Raw genomic sequence first — 12,849 nt, forward strand, 5'->3', positions numbered from 1 at the left:
ACCCTAAAGAATCATATCAACTTGTGGAAAATGGGCATCCAGTGACCCCTTTAATATCTACTAGCACTTTGTATTATTTTATAGCACTTATTCATGTATGATTCATTTTCAAGAAGAAATTTTTGATTAAATCTGAGAGCTTTCTGACCCTTCATAGACAGCACCACAACTGACACGTTCAAGGCTTAGAAAGACAGTAAGGACATCATTAAAATAGTCCATGTGACATCAGTAATTTTACAAAGCTGCGAGACTTCATTTTTTGCACAAAGAAAACAAAAATAGTAGCTTTATTCAACAATTCTTCCTCTCCGTGTCACCCTAGCACCATAATGGAGAGCACCACAATGAAAAACTACGCTTGAACCACTGATGTCACATGGAGCATTTTAACAATGTACTTAATACATTTCTATGCCTTGACTTTGACAGGACCCTTGCTGTCTACACAGAGTCAGAAAGCTCTCTGATTTCATCTAAAATATCTTGATTTGTGTTCTGAAGATGAAAAAAGGTCTTACTGGTTTGGGACGACATGAGAGTGATTAATTAATGATAGAATTTATTTTATGGGTGAACTATCCCTGTAAATAGACATCCTGATTCATAAATCAAACAAATACGCTGCAAGACCTGTTTTGAATTTTTTTTAAATTTGTGGTAGTTTACTTGTCATGCAACCATTATTGGTTGGATTCTTGCCATTCCCCTAGGGACTACAGCAGTTTCCTTGTCAGTCAAAAGACATTCTTTAAAGAATGGGCCACCAGTTGTGTACTTGCACTTTCATTTTACTTTCAAATGTCAACATTACTGAGGTGATCCAAACATAATTTCTCCATTCACTGTTACTCAGTCTCTCCTGTGTATTCACTGAGTGTTAGGAATAATAATAATAATAATAATAATAATAATAATAATAATAATAATAATAATAAACAATCCCAAAATTAATGAACCAGTATTTCACAGCATAAAGAGACCATATAATTTATTCAATGAATAAAACACTTACTATATATTTCCAAACATTAATTAAATCAGGTAATGCATAAGTGTATGGATGAGACAAACTATCACATGTTGGTGCAAAGACTAAATAAATGAACATTTAAATATATAACCTAAAGCCTATAGCCTAAACCAAAGTAATACACCAGATCTGTGGAGTCTTATCTCCTAAAAGAAGAAAAGAAAAAAGAAAAAACAAGTGCTACTGAATGACTGTAAAAACAAGCACCAGTTACATCTGTTAAATAATTGAGAGTCTTGTCTTCAAAAATCTTATCTTTTCTTCAAATTACTCAAACTAAGAATGACAACCAATGACATTTAAAACACACAACCTCATTTAAAACCCAATTCATCTCCCTGTCTACACTCAGATGACAACTTTAAGACTAAAAGTACAGATCTAAAAACTTTAACTATTTCATTCAGAAAAAATAGTTATAGTTTAGTGAAGTAAAACTCAAGTTGCCTCAGAAACTTTTATATAAAATATTTTATGTTTTCCAAGTTAAAGTTTATATTATTTAAAGTAACAACTAGAATAACCCTGTCTTATTAAAACACACACACTTTAGTAACACAAATCAATGTGGAACATTTTGTTATTAAAAATCAAATATTTATTATTTTTATTTAATGTAACAACAACTGAAGCCCCTTATAGATGTAATACATTAGACATTCAAATCCCTTGAATAATCATTTAGTCTAAAGAACATTAGCATTAGCAGTCTATATGATTTCAACTGTTATATCCTACAGGCCTCATGTTATCTTTACTGGATAGAGAAACACTGAAACAGAGAAACGCTGCATAGAAATCGAAACAGCAAAGACTTAAGAATTAATTAAACCAGCTTATATTGCTATTAAAGGAGTCATATGTTGCAGTTTCTTGTTTTACTTTATAATTGGAGTGTTCGTGCATTGATAAGATCTGTAGTTAAAAAGCAATCTGAAGTTGCAAAGCTTAAAGTCTCAAAGAGATATTTATTATGCAAGTTAAAACTCAGCCACACCTTTCTAAAACGGCTCGTTTAAACGCCACCACTTGTTCACGTCATGCCGTAGGTAGATTTGCATAACACCGCACATATGTATATGGAAAGAAAGAAGCCGTAACTTTAACTGGCTGTAGTATTGTTGCATTCACCATGTTGTGGAGACACACTGTGTTTCATTGCTAAAGCAAAAGTACTTTGTTTAGCCTTCCAAATGTGGACACAACTGAAATCAGTGTTTAAGTTATATTTACAACACTGTTCCGGAACAGTACAATGCAAATATTTGAGTGGGTGCTGCACATTTCACTGAGGACTGTTTCCTGAACCCGGAAGAGCACGTTGCAAGGACAGTCTGTGCTTCTGATTGATGGCCTGTAAGTATGTTTTCACATTTAAAGAATTTGCTACTGACTATTCAAATGTGAGTTTTGAGCAGTGTAGAGTAACATTAGTGCTTGTTGTTTCTCGTTCTGCAATCACAAATGTAGACATGGTGTTATGTTGATGTGGCGCGGTGTGATGCAATGCAACACGTAAAAAGATTGTATGAGTCATTATAATCGGTAGTTATGTCCCCACTGTATGCAAAAACTGCCTTGTTTATAATGGGTTTTATTTTTGTGTCTCGTTGCCTTGGGAAATGGCATCACAACATGATAACACGCTTGAGGTATTCGGCCAATCACAACGTACTGGATAGCTGGCCAATCAGCGAACACATCGCTTTTTTTTTTTTTTATTAACAACGAGATTTGTAAAAATCGAGGCGTTTCAGAAAGGCGGGGCAGAGAGGAGCAACAACAATGTAGAGTACATGGAAAATAATATGTTTTTTAACCTCAAACTGCATAAACACATTGCATTACACCAAATACACCAAATAATGTTCTTTTTAGGAACATCATGTGACCCCTTTAAATGTGCATACAATGTATTTTTACAGCCAACACAAACTGGACAAGAGAAGTACTATGATAACAGATAAAGTGGATGATGCTATGGATGCCCTTGAGACCTGTGACATCACAACTCTGCCATTCAATGGCTGAGCTCCTCTGAAGTTGTTGGTGATCAGAACTGAAGCGCTTGTGTCATTAAAAAGGACGGTTGTGCTGAAGCGATTGATCTGTTTGGAGAAATACATTGAACTTAGTAACTTCAGCTCAAAATATAAAGAACAAGTATGATTTTTATGTACCTAAGAGTTTTCTTGACTTACAAATTCATGACTGACTTTGATGGGCTCTTTAAACACAGTCCAAATCACAATTTCATTACAGCTGGGTGTAGTTAGAGAACCTTGGTATCGGTAATATTTAGTCCGGTCAACACCTTCAAGCAGACTGTCCAGAGAGATTTGATTCATGATCTCTCCGTTTGTATCACCTAAATATACAAAAAAACAAACAAAAAAAAAACACTTGTCTTCATTCCTGTCCTAATATGCATATTAAAGGTGCCATAGAATGGAATACTGTATTTATTTAAAAATACAGTATTTAGTATTTAGTAAAACTGTACTTAAATGTATTTAACAGTACTGCCGCTGTAGTATAACGTTACACAGAGCACATGCAATCGCAAATCTCAAAAGTGAAAGTGAAAAGAGCTCGGGCTCCGTGATTAAATATATATTTTCCTCCATGTGTGAGCTACTGAAATGAGCCACTCTGTAAAACAGCCAATCAGAGCAGCGCTCATCATTATTATTCATGAACCTTCCAAATAAGGTAATAACAGACTATTTCATTCTAGAGACAAATTTTAGGGTTGTAAATGGACTTGTAAAGCCGTTTCTGGAGAATTTTTGCCCTTTCTTATGCCATATACCTTCTATGTAGATATCAGAGAACAATTTAAAATATTGTATCAATGCATTCTATGGCACCTTTAAGCATATTATTTCTTATTGTATGAAGTGCACAAAAATGCCTTTCATTCAGCTGACGAAATTGCTTAAAGCAAACGTTTACCCAAAAATGAACATTCTGTCATCATTTACTTTACCTTATTTGTCATTATTTATGTCATTCCAAAATCTGCATGACATACTTTCTTCAATAGAAAACACATTATGTTGTTTTAGACCCGTCTCATTTTCAATGTATGGACAAAACAGCAGAAAATATCTTTTGTGTTCCGCAGAATGTCATACAGATTTGGAATGACAGGAGGGTGAATTAATGACAAAATGTTCTTTTTTGAGTGAACTATCCCTTTAAGTAATCACTCACAAAACTGCCAACTCAAAAACTATTTCTTCACCTGAATTGCGGATGCGTGTCAAAAACGATGTTAGAATGTCCCAGCTTTTTGTTTTGTTCGCTTCATTGGTTCCCTATAGGTTAAATGAAAATACATGTACAATATTGTCACCAATAACGCCTCTGTGGCCCTCTCTGAACGGACGCAGCGGGAACCATCACCTGAGTATTAGTGCTACCCGGACTCCTTTCACCCACGTACCTCGGTTAGTTCCGCCTCAGCTGTTTACAATCTGATCATTAGCTTTTCGCCTATATTAGGCGCTGACTTTCTCTGTGTCTTTGCGAAGTCTTATCGTTCCATATGGTCGTAATTCTAAGCGTTTTTCTCTGTGTTGGATTTCCCGTGTATGACCCTGGACTGTGTTTCTCGTTTATGATTCTTGCTACATACCATTGTGACCATTGCCCGAGTATCGTACTGTTTGCTGGATTTCCTACGTTGTTCCTGTTTACCGGCGATTACTCCTGCTTGTTGATTATTCTCAATAAAGCTTGGCAAATGGATCCGAACGTCTCTGACTCCTCGTTACAGAAGACTTCGCCGCAGCAGGATCCAGCGGCTTTAGGCAACGTCGTTTCTGAGGTAACACGGCAAGCCTCTCTGCTTACAGTTCATCATCAACAACTGGATCGGTTAACTACCATGACCGAGGAGTTGGTGCGATCAATGCAAACGCTCACCCTGACTGTGAATCAAACCGCCGCCATGATTAATCCCCCCGCTGCAGCCGCCTCAGCGGTACCTCCCGCTGTCCCGCCCACAGCGGCCACTGCACTTCGAATGGCACTTCCGGAGAAGTATGACGGTTCCCCAGGCAAGTGCAAAGGTTTTTTGATGCAGTGTGCTATATATTTGAACTCACAGCCTCAAGGTTCGATGTCTGAAGACAGCAAAGTCTCACTTGTTTGCTCTCTGCTCACCGGCAAAGCTTTAAACTGGGCCACGGCTCTCTGGGAGGGGCGTCAAATGACTTTTCCCTCGTATCAACACTTTCTTACTAAATTCCGAGAGGTGTTTGATCACGCTGAGGACGGCAAGGAGGCAGAGGAGGAGCTTTTGGATCTCCGCCAGGGGTCTTCTTCCGCCGCTGATTACTCTCTCATGTTCCGTACCCTAGCAGCCCGGGCGGGCTGGGAGGGGAAACCACTTAAAGCTATGTACCGCCGGGGTCTCAGAATGGATCTGCAGGCTGAACTCACGTGTCGGGATGAGAAAAAGACTCTGGAGGAATTCATGGACATGGCTATTAAAATGGATCACCTGCTTCGTTCCCGCAGGAGTCGTTGCCCGCGACCTTCCTTCACTCCTCTCCAGACTCCCTCTCACACCTCCGAGGAACCCATGCAGGTGGGATTTACTCGCTTAACCGAGGAGGAGCGTGACCGAAGGATGAGAAATCGGCTCTGTCTGTACTGTGGCCAAACCGGACATTTCCGAGCCCAGTGTGCAGCTCGTCCCCCTAGATCCACTAATACTCGGGTAAGCCAGCCTCCCTTATCACCCTCTCTTCTGCTCGATGTGTGTGTAATAATCCAAGGCCGCCATGTCAAGACTAAAGCCTTTATTGATTCTGGGGCGGCCAGCAACTTTGTGGATCAGGATTTTGCTAACCGTCATCGCATGTCTCTCATTCCATGTACTCCTCCTATGGCGGTGGCAGCCCTTGACGGACGACCACTAGGAGCTGGGAGGATTCACCACATCACCGAAGCTGTCACCTTGATCACCAGCTCCTTGCACACTGAGACCATCCAGTTTCACGTCACCCAGTCACCTCACCATTCTATCATCCTCGGCCATCCCTGGCTCGCTCTTCACGACCCTCTGATCTCTTGGAAGGACCAAGACATCTCCCAGTGGTCCCAGTTCTGTCAGCAACGTTGTCTCAAAAAACCCCAGAGGAACCATCCTGTCATCCCTGACACACAACCTGAGACTCAATCACTGGAGGACCTTCCCGAGGTTTACCAAGAGTACCACAGGGCCTTCAGTAAAATCCGGGCCACTCAACTTCCTCCACACCGAGACACGGACTGTGCCATCGAGATCCTACCTGGCGCCACGCTTCCAAGAGGCCGGGTATACCCCTTATCCCAACCTGAGACCCAGAGCATGCAACAGTACATCGACGAGGAGCTCGCTAAGGGGTTCATTCGTCCCTCCACCTCACCTGTGTCTGCTGGATTCTTCTTTGTGAAGAAAAGGGACGGATCCTTACGACCATGCATTGATTATCGAGCCCTCAACGAGGTGACCATTAAATACCGCTACCCCCTGCCACTGGTACCCTCTGCTCTGGAACAACTTCGTTCAGCCCGCATCTTCACCAAACTTGACTTAAGGTGCGCATACAACCTCATCCGTATCAAGGCAGGTGACGAGTGGAAGACGGCTTTCTCCACTACGACTGGTCACTACGAGTACCTAGTCATGCCCTTTGGTCTGTCCAACAGTCCCTCTGTCTTTCAGTCCCTAATTAATGACATTTTCCGAGACATGCTCGACAAATTCGTCATTGTCTACATGGACGACATCTTGGTTTATTCAGAGAACTTATCTGATCATGTCCGCCACGTACAAGCCGTACTCAAAAGACTTATCCAGAACCAGTTGTACGCCAAACTACCCAAGTGTGAGTTTCACCTCTCTACCGTCTCCTTTCTGGGTTACATCATTTCTGCCGAAGGCATCACCATGGACGACAACAAGGTCTCCGCCGTCCTGCAGTGGCCTCGTCCCCAAACTGTCAAGGACCTCCAACGCTTCCTGGGCTTCGCAAACTTCTATCGGAGATTCATCCGCGGCTTCAGCCAAGTAGCAGCTCCCTTGACCTCCCTCACTAGCAACGGCCCCAACAAGCTTGCGTGGACGTCCTCCAGTGAGAAAGCTTTCCAAGACCTTAAGACTCGTTTCACCTCTGCACCCATCCTGAAACACCCAGATCCACAACGCCAATTCACGGTAGAGGTAGACGCCTCCAACACTGGCATTGGAGCCATTCTGTCCCAACGTCATGGAACTCCCGCTAAGCTATATCCTTGTGCCTTCTACTCCCGCAAGCTCACTCCGGCAGAACGGAACTATGACGTCGGGGACAGAGAGCTACTGGCTATGAAGGCGTCTCTGGAGGAATGGAGGCACTGGCTGGAGGGCTCCAACGTACCCTTTCTCATCCTAACTGACCACAAGAATCTGGAATACTTGAGAGCAGCCAGACGTCTCAACGCTCGCCAAGCTAGATGGTCGCTGTTCTTCTCCAGATTTCAATTCACTATAACCTATCGCCCCGGGTCTAAGAATGGGAAGGCAGATGCACTCTCCCGCCAGCATGACCAATCTCAGAATGACATCTCACCGACCTCCATCATACCCACCTCCCTGATAGTCTCTCCTGTACAATGGGACATCATGGCCGAGATCTCCGAGGCCTTAAAGACTGATCCGTCTCCTCCAGAATGTCCCCCCGAGTTAACATATGTCCCCACTTCTCTTAGGCAACGACTACTTACCCTGATCCATGAAAACCCAAGTGCAGGCCACCCCGGCATTCAAGCAACCAGAGAGCTGGTACGTAACAAGTTTTGGTGGCCCTCCATGACTCAGCAAATCATAACCTTCGTCAGAGAGTGCGTTACCTGTAACCAAACCAAGTCCCAACATCAGCACCCTGCTGGTCTGCTCCAGCCACTCCCTGTCCCAGACAGACCCTGGTCACATCTAGCTGTGGACTTTATGACCGACTTACCACCCTCCAACCACAACACAGTAATCTTCACCGTCATTGATCGTTTCTCAAAGGCATGCCGTCTCATTCCCCTTCCTAAACTCCCCACTGCCTGGGAGACAGCCCAAGCTCTGCTTCACCAGGTCTTCCGTTTCTATGGTTTACCCGAAGACATTGTGTCAGATCGAGGACCGCAATTCACGTCACGTGTGTGGAGGGCACTCTGGTCACAGTTGAATGTCAACATCAGCCTCACGTCAGGCTACCACCCTCAGTCCAACGGACAAGTGGAGAGATTGAACCAGGAATTATCCCGCTTCCTCCGTGCCTACTGCCATCTTCATCAAAACGACTGGAGTGACTACCTCCTGTGGGCAGAATACGCCCAGAACTCCTTGAAGAAACACTCCACCCAACTAACTCCGTTTCAGTGCGTTCTGGGGTTCCAACCTCCTCTATTCCCGTGGTCCGGGGAGCCCACAAACCTCCCAGCAGTGGACTCTTGGCTACGGAGGAGCGAGGCGACTTGGGACCTGGCACACACCAACCTTCACCGGGCCATCCAACGAGTAACCCGCCAAGCTAATCGCCTTCGGAGAGCTGCTCCGGAGTACCAAGTTGGACAGTGGGTCTGGCTCTCCACCAGGGATCTAAGACTTCGACTTCCATGCAGAAAGCTCAGTCCGAGGTACGTGGGTCCGTTCAAAATCATTAAACAAATCACTCCTGTTGCTTTCCGTTTGGAATTGCCTGCCCATTACCGTATCTCACCCACTTTCCATGTCTCTTTGCTTAAGCCCGCTGTAGATCCGGGAGGAGAGGGGGACCAGGACGAGGCTGCTCCGACAGAAACCCCTCCCCTAATATACGATGGTGAGAACATTTACCAAGTCAACCAGATCTTGGACTCTCGGCGCCGAGGCGGGGTTCTCCAGTATCTCGTGGACTGGGAGGGATACGGTCCCGAGGAACAGTCCTGGGTCAACTCGAAGGATATACTTGACCCCCAACTTACTACTACGTTCCATCAGGAACATCCGGAGAGACCCGCTCCTCGTCCCCGTGGAAGACCTCGGCGCCGAGGAGTAGCTCACGTCGGGAGCCGTTCGCAGGGGAGGGGCTCTGTCACCAATAACGCCTCTGTGGCCCTCTCTGAACGGACGCAGCGGGAACCATCACCTGAGTATTAGTGCTACCCGGACTCCTTTCACCCACGTACCTCGGTTAGTTCCGCCTCAGCTGTTTACAATCTGATCATTAGCTTTTCGCCTATATTAGGCGCTGACTTTCTCTGTGTCTTTGCGAAGTCTTATCGTTCCATATGGTCGTAATTCTAAGCGTTTTTCTCTGTGTTGGATTTCCCGTGTATGACCCTGGACTGTGTTTCTCGTTTATGATTCTTGCTACATACCATTGTGACCATTGCCCGAGTATCGTACTGTTTGCTGGATTTCCTACGTTGTTCCTGTTTACCGGCGATTACTCCTGCTTGTTGATTATTCTCAATAAAGCTTGGCAAATGGATCCGAACGTCTCTGACTCCTCGTTACAAATATATACACATGCACACAATGCAGATGCATATATTTTTAGGTTTGTGTTTTGTTCTGGATATAATAAATGTCATTCATACCTCAATGAAGAATCCAAGAACAGCCAATCCTGTGCTGTCAGTAGCATTTTTAGCAGCATCCACATTCCCATTGTATTTTGAATGGACGTTTACAATGTGCAGCTATGAAACAAAATTAGACCGAAAAAAATACTCATACTCAGGTTGGAATAATGTAGTAATGTAACAACCGTTATGCTTATGCATGTCATTTGTAGGGAAAATTCAATCATTTATACCTCCATTGGATATTGTTTGCCATCCACGGTGTGTTCAGAGCCAGGCGAGGAGCTGCCGTTACCCCAGTGAAGATGAAATTGTTTAGACTTGTATAGACCTGGAAGACCACCTCCTTGCACTGTCATTTTAGCATCATCCAGTTCGACCGCCACTGTAAAGACAGTGGACATATTAGATACAAAGTCCAGAGCATTCTATATCATAGTAGAGAACACTGATTTGCAATGATCTGTACCCTGCTGCCCAGTTTAAGTCACCCAATAACAATCATCCTCCTGTTGTCTAATAGTACTGTATGTCACCTAAATCTCTGACCCAGTTCATATTTGATTTTCATACTCTTCTGATCAACTCTGGACCTTTGTATTGTGATACTTCTCATGTTACCATCTCTTTTTGTAAGTATGGAATTCCCTTCAAATAAATCTGCTAAATGATTTTATATCAGCAAATTAAGAGTGTGCAGTGCTCCTTACCAGAGTGGCCTGTGTTTTTGATATTCACGAAGGTGGAGTTGTCATCAAAACCAGTGAAGTTAAACGAGGTCAGGTTAGGATTTCCCTGAACACTTGCAGTCACAATATTAATGGGAGATTGCCTTGATTCATTGCAATAATGTGAGGCAATTTTGGGCCAGGTGGTAAAATCTATTTCAAATCAGGAGTAAAAAAAAAAATCACTTCAGAACAAGTTTTTAATATATTAATATAAAAGTGTATCTTAAGATTTATATGAAGTTTTATGCAAATGTGGCGTATTTGTTAATATAATAAATCACACTTACTGCATGTTGGATAGCACCATTCTAGAGTGAAATATAATAAACATAAATTAAAGTTTCAAGAGCCTTTAGTGCCTATTTTAACAGTCATAAAAATGTAAACGATATATTTATTACGTAAATGAAGTTAAACTTCAGTTACTCTCACCTACTGAAGTGTCCTCACTGTGGACCGTGGGACACAGAAGAGCAGCGAGGCAAGTTACCAGCAAACCAATCATCTAACGATCATTAAAAATAAATCATTACAATAGAAAAATAATACAGAACAAAATTTAACTTTAATATCAGTTAATTCAACTTGATATGATAAAGGAAATTAATCAAATACAGGTAGCTCCGGTTTTACTGTACCTCTTTGACTTGATTCACCTGTCTGCATGCAGGAATAAGATGAGCTGGTTCCATTCTTGCCTTTAGTACTCTTCGCTGCTCACCTGTAGTGGGTGTGTCACTTTCATCAGCTTATGAAAAACTACATTTAAACAAATGAAACACTCACACAAGATCACATTGATAGGTTTCTCGCATCTTCAGAGATTTCTTCTGAATTCATACTTGAATGATCTTTTTAGGTTCTAAAGTCTCAGCATCACTTTGGCCATTTGTTCTCTAACTCTCTCATGATGGAGGAGAAATGCTTACTACATTTCATTACATTGCACTTTTTCTTTATATAAATATAAATATATACAGTATGTCACAAAAGTGAGTACACCCCTCACATTTCAGCAACAATTTCAGTATATCTTCTCAAGGGACAATACTATATAAATTAAACTTGGATATATTTTAGAGTGGTCAACGTGCAGCTTGTATATCAGTATTGATTTACTGTCCTCTGAAATTAACTCAACGTACAGCCATTATTGTCAAAATAGCTGGTAACAAAAGTGAGTGGACCATAAGTGAACTTGTCCAAAGTGTCAATATATTGTGTTAGCACCATTGTTATCTGGCATTGCCTTAATCATCCTGGGCATGGAATTGACCAGAGCTGCACATGTTGTTACTGGGATCCTCTTCCACTCCTCATGGAGTTGCTGGACATTAGACATTGTGCTTCTCCACCTTACGATTGAGGATGCCCCACAGGTGCTTAATAGGGTTCAGGTCTGGAGACATACTTGGCCACCCCATCACCTTCACCTTCAGCTTCCACAGCAAGGCAGTTGTCATCTTGGTGGTGTGTTTGGAATCGTTATCATGTTGGAAAACTGCCGTTCGGCCTAGTTTCTGGAGGGAAGGCATCATGTTCTGCTTCAGAATGTACAGTACATAATGAAATCCATGTTTCTCTCAATGAACAGCAGCTCCCCAGTACCAGCAGCACTCATGAAGCCCCAGACCATGATGCTACCACCACCATTCTTGACTGTAGGCAAGACACAATTTTCTTGGTACTCCTCACCAGGGCATCGCCACACATGCTGGGCACCATCTGAAACCATGAAACAGGACATGGTTCTAGTAATTCATGCTCTTGAACAGGTTGTCTTCAGCAAACTGTTTGCAGGCTTTCTTGTGAGCCAGCTTCAGAAGAGGCTTCCTTCTGGGACGAAGCATATGCAAACTGACTTGTTGCAGTTTGCGGTGTGTGGTCTGAGCACTGAAAAGCTGACCTTCTACTTCAGCAACTTTTAAAGCAATGTTGGCAGAACTCATGCATCTGTTTTTTGAAGACGGGTTCTGCGGGTTATGTCCAACTTCGTTGATCGACCCTTGCAAGGCCTGTTCTGAATGGAACCCATCTTTGAAAACCTCTGTATGACCCTGACCACTGTAGTGTAACTCAATTTCAGGGTGTTACTGAACCTCTAATAGCCTTGGCCATCTTTGTGGAGAGCAACAATTCTCAGAGTTCTTTGCCAAGAGATACCATGTTGAACATCCAGTGGTCAGTATGAAAGAATTGTACTTAAAGCACCAAATTGTAACTGCTATAATGTAAGATACACAAGTTTGTATGGTCCTGTCAAGCAGACAAAAACATAAGCATGATGAGTAGGACATGTGGCTTTGCATGGATAAACAACATACTGTTGTTATCACTTAGGGTGTACTCACTTTTGTTGCCAGCTATTTTGACAGTAATGGCTGTATGTTTTTTTCAGACTATTTTTAACGACATTTTCCTCATAATTAACTACACACACACACATATATATTTTCCTAATAATTCAGTATATACATGTATATGTATATTTAG

General features: G+C 42.6%; 1 protein-coding gene across 1 annotated transcript; it reads right to left on the bottom strand.

The window, feature by feature from the left end:
- Positions 1–2,952: 2,952 nt before the first annotated feature.
- On the bottom strand, positions 2,953–10,861 carry LOC141298351 (carbonic anhydrase 4-like). The gene is made up of 8 exons (XM_073828848.1): positions 10,789–10,861; positions 10,644–10,664; positions 10,336–10,506; positions 9,859–10,010; positions 9,641–9,742; positions 4,281–4,353; positions 3,235–3,401; positions 2,953–3,141 (listed from the first exon to the last, which is right to left on the bottom strand). The coding sequence occupies exons 1-8, from the start codon at positions 10,859–10,861 to the stop codon at positions 2,953–2,955; spliced, it is 948 nt and encodes a 315-aa protein (XP_073684949.1).
- Between the last annotated feature and the right edge of the window lie 1,988 nt (positions 10,862–12,849).

The sequence above is a fragment of the Garra rufa genome, chromosome 22, assembly GCF_049309525.1.
Source record: "Garra rufa chromosome 22, GarRuf1.0, whole genome shotgun sequence".
Classification (NCBI taxonomy): Eukaryota; Metazoa; Chordata; class Actinopteri; order Cypriniformes; family Cyprinidae; genus Garra; species Garra rufa.

Excerpts from the sequence above, each read along its gene's own strand:
- LOC141298351 (XM_073828848.1), bottom strand. The coding sequence starts at position 10,861 with ATGATTGGTTTGCTGGTAACTTGCCTCGCTGCTCTTCTGTGTCCCACG. Across the intron at positions 10,665-10,788 it reads CAGTGAGGACACTTCAGTAG|AATGGTGCTATCCAACATGC; the intron begins GTGAGAGTAACT and ends ATTTCACTCTAG. Across the intron at positions 3,142-3,234 it reads TCAAAGTCAGTCATGAATTT|ATCAATCGCTTCAGCACAAC; the intron begins GTAAGTCAAGAA and ends TTCTCCAAACAG.